Raw genomic sequence first — 8117 nt, forward strand, 5'->3', positions numbered from 1 at the left:
TTGTTTACTATTCTTGTGGTGACTTCTGGTCCACACAAGAATAGTTAAATACTTACACACACACACAAACACACACACACACACACACACACACACACACACACACACACACACACACACACACACACACACACACACACACACAGTAAACATAGTTGCTCATTATACACACACAAACACACACCCATGCTCGCTAACGCAAGAACACATGCACACACAGACAGCTATCTCAACCAACTATCCCAAATATAATCTACCTAGATTTAATATAAAGTTTTATATATTATATGAAATATATTATACTTGTAAATACCGAGTCACACACACACACGCACGCACGCACGCACGCACGCACGCACGCACGCACGCACGCACGCACGCACGCACGCACGCACGCACACACACACACACACACACACACACACACACACTAATCCACAGAGTGTAGTCTAGATGTGAGATGACTAGAGCTGGCAGCAGGGGGAGAATGGAGTCCTGACATCAGCACTAGGGAGAGAGCAAACTCTCAGGGAGGAGATGTGAGCAGGGTCAGACCAGGGAGAGAGCTGGAATCCACCACACAGACATCACCCAGAGCCAAAACCTCATTCTGGAAGTTTGGAAAGCAAAGTGGTGTGACAGCATTTCCTGTATCCATTTACACTGGCAATATGGAAAACATTAAGGAGCTTAAAGAAAATAAAAAGCTGCAGTTGTACGTACATTTGCCGTGTCGTGTTTGCACCGGCATCTTGGGTAAATGTGAGTTTTGTAATGTGCCGTTCTATCAGCACAAAGCATCACGTTGAGAGGGAGACAGCTTTGAATAGTTAAAATGAATGAACGGGTCATTTGTTCTTTTCTGAATACTCAAACAAAATCTACATTGAAGTCCATGTTGTGAAGTTCTTTATATGAACTAAATAAGTAACAGACTTTTAAGTGGAATACACGTCCAGTTTCTGCACAGGGAAAGCACATGAAGGAAATATGGTGACATCATGTTTCAACATTGTATGCACTGCAAATGACACATTGTGTCATTACACAGCAGACCATTAACTAAAAGGGTGTGAATGGGACCAGACCAGCGATGACACATCTATCCTCATGTCCTCATTTTGTATTTGACCCAGCTTCTACAGGGCCTTTAGCGGACTAAGACACTGTAGATAGACAGACAGACAGACAGACAGACAGACAGACAGACAGACAGACAGACAGACAGACAGACAGACAGACAGACAGACAGACAGACAGACAGACAGACAGAGAGAGAGAGAGAGAGAGAGAGAGAGAGAGAGAGAGAGAGAGAGAGAGAGAGAGAGAGAGAGACAGACAGACAGACAGACAGACAGACAGACAGACAGACAGACAGACAGACAGACAGTCAGACAGACAGACAGACAGACAGACAGACAGACAGACAGACAGACAGACAGACAGACAGACAGACAGACAGACAGACAGACAGACAGATATGCAGAGACTGATTGATTGATAGACAGCTAGCTAGCTAGATATCCCACTGCTGCCTCTGAAGCTAAGCAGGGTTGGTCCTGGTTGGTCCCTTGATGGGAGACCAGATTCTGCTGGAAGTGGTGTTGGAGGGCCAGTAGGAAGAACTCTTTCCTCTGGTCAAAACAAATATATCCCAGGGCAGTGATTGGGGACATTGCCCTGTGTAGGGTGCCGTCTTTTGGATGGGATGTTAAACGGGTGTCCTGACTCTCTGTGGTCACAAAAGATCCCATGGCACTTATCGTAAAAGTAGGGGTGTTAACCCCATTGTCCTGGCTAAATTCCCAATCTGGCCCTCATACCATCATTGCCACCTAATCATCCCCAGCTTCCAATTGGCTCATTCATCCCCCTTCCTCTCCCCTGTAACTATTCCCCAGGTCATTGCTGTAAATGAGAATGTGTTCTCAGTCAACTGACCTGGTAAAATAAAAAATATACAGACAGATATATTTTTTGGATGGACAGACAGACAGACAGAGAAATAGATAGATAGATGATAGATAGATAGATAGATAGATAGATAGATAGATCTCTCAATGTGTGTCAATCTATCTCAATATGTGTCAATCTATCTCAATATGTGTCATTCTATCTCAATATGTGTCATTCTATCTCAATATGTGTCATTCTATCTCAGTGAAACCTCCTCATTCCCGTAGCGGGGTTTAATTGGATGAGAAACACAGCGATGCAAAGGGTTAAAAGCAGAGAAAAGACTCTTGGCCGAGGTTCAAGAGGAAAGCACCTCCAGGCAGTACTGGCTGCGGCTCGGTTCACTGCTGCTAAAAGAGAAGGCTGCGTTTCCCCTCATGCCTCTCTGTCTCCATTTAATTACACTGAGGCTGACAGACATGGTGCTTAAAGAAACAAAACAAAAAGACAGGGTCAAAAATAAACAGCGCTGCAGTCATTCATTGAGGGCGCGTCACAGACATAGTCCCCACAGTTTACTGTATATCATTGACTTGTATTCAGATCACAGGAGGTTTGGTGGCACCTTCATTGGGGAGAACGGGCTTGTGGTAATGACTGGAGAGGTAATGAGTGGAATGGTATCAAATACATCAAACACGTGGTTTCCAGGTGTTTGGTTCCATTCCATTTGCTCCGTTCCGGACGTTATTATGAGCCGTCCTCCCCTCAGCAGCCTCCTGTGGTTCAGATGCTTCAAGTCTGACAGGCTTGAAGCATGATTCAGTATGTCGTGTAGGCTATAAAATGAATGCTTAGTAGGCATCCACCACTGGGAAAAACTGTCCTTATGTAGTAAAAGGTGAGTATCCACTACTAGATCTATTGAACATCAATGTTTTTAATTTACTAAACTTCAACTACAGATGTAGGATCTTCATTTGAGCCAGTTTGCTACAGCAGGAAAACAATCCTGCAGCAACAGGAAATGTGAATTATTATGTGGATTATAATTGATAGACATTTTTGTAGGAGTTGATCCATTTTTTGTAAGGGAATTTCTAAGTGGAAATTACAAACTTCAGAAGCCTTTTTAAAACCTCAAATACACTAAAGTTTAACATTTGCTGCATTGCAGGAAAGTTATCCTGCAACAGGGTGATCAGATTAAGATCCTCCATCTGTATGCAGACATGTTTACCTGCTACCTGTGACAAGATACAGATGTGCATTCTATTTACACAGATAGTGGACTCCCACATCACTTCCCTTGAATTAGCCCACTTCATTCTGAGTTCAACGTGGGGTCAGCAGCACACCACAGCCATCACAAGCCTCTTCCCAAGCCAAGGGCCTCCTCCTCTGAAAGCAGCTGGGGTTTATTTCATCTGCTCCTCGTGTCTTTGAATCCTGACAAAGGAAAACAATGAGAGGTGGTAAGTCAGGCGCAGTGTTTTCAGACGGGAGACCAGAGTTGTTTCATTAGGGTGCACCGAAGCGGAGGTCAGAGTCCCTCCCTGATTCATTTACATTTTAGTCATTTAGCAGACACTCTTATCCAGAGCGACTTACAGTTAGTGAATGCATACGTTTTTTGTGTGTTTTTTTTTCATACTGGCCCCCCGTGGGAAACGAACCCACATCCCTGCCGGCCAAACCCTCCCCTACCTTGGACCAATTGTGCGCCGCCCATGGGTCTCCCGGTCGCGGCCGGCTGCGACAGAGCCTGGACTCGAACCAGGATCTCTAGTGGCACAGCTAGCACTGCGATGCAGTGCCTTAGACCACTGCGCCACTCGCCACATTCAGTCAGTTTTCTTCTGTTTGGTGCCTAATGAATACAACGCAAATGGGATGGAAGACAAGATGGTGGATTTTGGATGGTGTAGCCCCCAATTCCCCCTGGCCACTGCCAACTTCCCTCACCATCGGCTTTCCTACCCCGTCACCACACTTGGCTTGGAGAAACTAGGCAGGAGATGGAGACAAGACGTGAATACTCCTTGGAATTTTTTTGGGGCAGCAAGAATGCCCTGGATCTTAATCACAAGGTTGGAAAATGGCGTGCTGTGAAAATGTTAACAGACCCATCATGTCCCAGAACACATATAGCTACAAACGTTTGCATAAGGTCCCTCTTGATTGAATCTATCATACAGTATGGAACCATTCATGTGATCATGGAATGTCTGTTTATTTAAACTGTTCCTTGAATCCCAGTAAATCAACTAGAAACTCTCATTATGTGATAATTTGCACACATTTTTCAAATACTGTGAAACCACTTAAAAATGTCTATGAATAGCCTTTTTGTAGGCCTAATACTGCAAATTCAAACAACATATGAAATCAACTTTGAAAAAACGTCTGTTTCAATGGCTGAGCCATGTGGCTCTGCTTCGTTCTGTACCACAAACGCCGTATAATCAGCTCTTGTTTACTTTTCAAGCTTAAAGCTAATTACAGCTTTCAAAAGGCAGCGGCTCAGATCTTCGTCAGAGACAAAAACAAAATGGCCACCCTGTCAGAGTGAAGAAAAGCACAGGGCGTCTCAAGACACGATTCATACTGCTTACATTGCTTTTCCAGCCAGTCATTCTCTCTCGTTCTCTTACCCAAATACAAGAGCTTCCACAAATACGTGTGTTGTTGAAAGACTCAAACAGGATGCCATTGTGTTATAAACACAGAACTTTCTCCTACTGGGGCCGGTCTGGGCCCATGTACCCACTGTGGTTTGTTGTGTAATCATCCAGCTATGTGTTTTTCAGTTTCTCACCACCACCCTCTCTGTGTGTTTCCATTGGTATTGGGCTCTCGTCCCATGGATAGAGTTGGGGGGAAGGAATCTGATTTCCGCAGACTGGAGCAGAAACCGTTTATGAGGAGCAATGCTTTTTTTGGGGGTGTTTTTACTTTCTACAGATTTGAGAGATAGATCTATGGTGCACCCAAGGCAGATTTTCCTCAATGACATTAACATATCTTTTCCCCAGTGTAGACCATTACCAGAAGCATTCGCTATGTAGCTACATGGACTGTCTTCTTGTTTGGTCAGGACAGATGGTTTCGGTTTTATGTTTTATTCTAGACTCACAAATTCCCACAAATAATATAACTGGGAATTATCAAAGGAAACTAGCTTCCCTCACCACATCCAGGCTGGCAGCTGATTACATTTACATCGTAGTCATTTAGCAGACGCTCTTATCCAGAGCCACTTACAGTTAGTGAGTGCATACATTTTCATACTGGGAATCGAACACACAACCCTGGCGTTGCAAGCGCCATGCTCTACCAACTGAGCTACATCCCTGCCAGCCATTCCCTCCCCTCCCCTGGACGACGCTGCGCCAATTGTGCGCCGCCCCATGGGTCTCCCGGTCGCGGCCGGCTACGACTGGATTCAAACCAGGATCTCTAGTGGCACAGCTAGCACTGCGATGCAGTGCCTTAGACCCCTGCGCCACTCAGTGGATGTGTCCTTCTAGCCTTCAGGGGCTTCTGGAGCTTTGGTACGGCCAATCAGATGTGAATGTACCTTCTTTCAATTGTTTTTGATTATAATTTGTTATTGTTATTATAGTTATTGTTTGATTTAAAACTTTCCAAGCATTGGTGCTTGTCACTGCTTATTTAACTTATCAAAACATATTTATTGGTGATCATATGCAACCTTTGGTTGATCGTGATGGTGGTAATTAAGTAACATAACATAGCTATTTAATAGAAAGACTGTGGCTGAAGCTTTTGCGTTTATTGTTGAGCATAAAGGGTAAACACATTTACTTGCGTTTACCCTCCACTACACCTCTGTTTTTTTTTGATCCCACAACTGATTATGACACTATTTCACAACTACAATTCTAGTGCCCTATCACGTCACATATCTCAACTCAATACTCAAAACACCATAAAAAAATATCAGTAAAAAGACAAATCAAAGGTTGAAGACAGCCCAAAATCGTATAATACGAGTACTTTATTGTCAATGTGTAAATGGCATAACTTTTTCAGGTGATTGATAAAATATGAGAACTAAAACCGGGTTTGTCCTATTTTTTGCAGAATATATTTTTCTCCAAAAGGCATTGAGAATGCATATATAGAATCCAAAGTGCATAATTCTGTTCCTTTTTTATTTCGTCCATATACACAATACACTATACATAAATAATTACATTGTAAAAATGACTCGGTATTTACAAGTATAATATATTTCATATAATATATAAAACTTTATATTAAATCTAGGTAGATTATATTTGGGATAGTTGGTTGAGATAGCTGTCTGTGTGTGTGTGTGCATGTGTTCTTGCGTTAGCGAGCATGGGTGTGCGTGTGTTTGTGTGTGTATAATGAGCAACTATGTTTACTGTAGTGTGTGTGTGTGTGTGTGTGTGTGTGTGTGTGTGTGTATAATGAGCAACTATGTTTACTTTGTGTGTGTGTGTGTGTGTGTGTGAGTGTGTATGTGTGTGTGTGTGTGTGTGTGTGTGTGTGTGTATGTATGTGTGTGTGTGTGTGTGTGTGTGTGTGTGTGTGTATGTGTGTGTGTGTGTGTGTACATATGCCTGTGAGCACCTGTGTAAGTAAAGACGTGTACTGTATTTGTGTTTTTCTGTCTGTCTCTCCATGTGTATGCCTGTCCATCCATCCATCCATCCATCCATCCATCCATCCATCCCTCTGTCTTGTCTTCCTAGTCCGTGTGCTATCTGTGGGTATTGAGCAGCACCTGTCTTGTCTTCCTAGTCTGTGTGCTATCTGTGGGTATTGAGCAGCACCTGTCTTGTCTTCCTAGTCCGTGTGCTATCAGTGGGTATTGAGCAGCACCTGTCTTGTCTTCCTAGTCCGTGTGCTATCAGTGGGTATTGAGCAGCACCTGTCTTGTCTTCCTAGTCCGTGTGCTATCTGTGGGTATTGAGCAGCACCTCCACCCAGCAGGGGCAGGAGGTGATGAACTGTCTGGAGTAGCAGGGGCCCCAGCCCTTGGCGAAGCTGATCCTCACACTGTGGGGGTCGTAAGGGCCCTCCAGGCCCCCAGGGGGCTCCATGCCCTGCTGCAGGATCCAGCTGGACTTGTCATAGTCAAACACTTTGAGGGAGTAGCCCGGCATCACCCTCCTCACCGTCAGTCCCCTCACTGGGTTGGGCAGGTCCAGGGTGGGCGAGTGGACAAACACTGGGTGATGGCTACGGTTGTAGACCCACACCCCATCAGGTTCTTGGCTCAGGACAATCCCGTAGCCGATTTTGTTGCGCGTTCGCTGGACACAGCTACCCGTGCTGCTGCCGCCGCTACCGGCACGGTGACTACGGTTGCCACGGTGACCGGCGCCACCGTCGTGGTGGTGACCGTTGCTAGCGTTGGCAACGGCGTTGAGTTGGCCCAGGCAGAGGCCCGTGCCCTGAGGTAGGTCGTAGAAGATGCTGAGCGAGGGCTCGTGGGCCGGGTAGAGGCGGCCGACCCGCGTCCGCTGCTCCCAGTAGGCCACGCTGCACCAGTGGGAACGCCGCCCGCAGGAGGACGAGGAGCCCACGGAGGTACCGGGGTCTGAGGAGAGAGAGAGAGATTGTTATTGTTGTAACTCCATTCACTTTTCATGCCAATAAAGCTGAACTGAATTGAATTATATTAATTTGTGGGGGAGGTAGAGAGTAAACGTTCCTTTCTTGCTAAAGGAAAACCCCTGAATAACTAACTAACTAAAGCTAGATTTTACTACAGTCACTAACTTCAAGTAAAGACATGTGTCCATTGACCAGACTGATAGACCTAGGAGAGGGACCAGACTGATAGACCTAGGAGAGGGACCAGACTGATAGACCTAGGAGAGGGACCAGACTGATAGACCTAGGAGAGGGACCAGACTGATAGACCTAGGAGAGGGACCAGACTGATAGATCTAGGAGAGGGACCAGACTGATAGACCTAGGAGAGGGACCAGACTGATAGACCTAGGAGAGGGACCAGACTGATAGACCTAGGAGAGGGACCAGACTGATAGACCTAGGAGAGGGACCAGACTGATAGACCTAAGAGAGGGACCAGACTGAAAGATCTAGGAGAGGGACCAGACTGATAGACCTAAGAGAGGGACCAGACTGATGGATCTAGAAGAGGGACCAGACTGATAGACCTAGGAGAGGGACCAGACTGATAGACCTAGGAGAGGGAC

General features: G+C 45.5%; 1 protein-coding gene across 1 annotated transcript; it reads right to left on the reverse strand.

Annotated features, from left to right (window-relative positions):
• Positions 1-5899: 5899 nt before the first annotated feature.
• Positions 5900-7492, reverse strand: LOC311120690 (mothers against decapentaplegic homolog 6-like; the record flags this gene model as incomplete). Its single annotated transcript, XM_084195266.1, has 1 exon — positions 5900-7492. A coding segment is annotated over one exon (647 nt), but the record flags the coding sequence as incomplete, so codon positions are not given.
• Positions 7493-8117: the final 625 nt, after the last annotated feature.

The sequence above is a fragment of the Coregonus lavaretus genome (assembly GCF_964263955.1).
Source record: "Coregonus lavaretus genome assembly, contig: HAP1_SCAFFOLD_5676, whole genome shotgun sequence".
Taxonomy (NCBI): Eukaryota; Metazoa; Chordata; class Actinopteri; order Salmoniformes; family Salmonidae; genus Coregonus; species Coregonus lavaretus.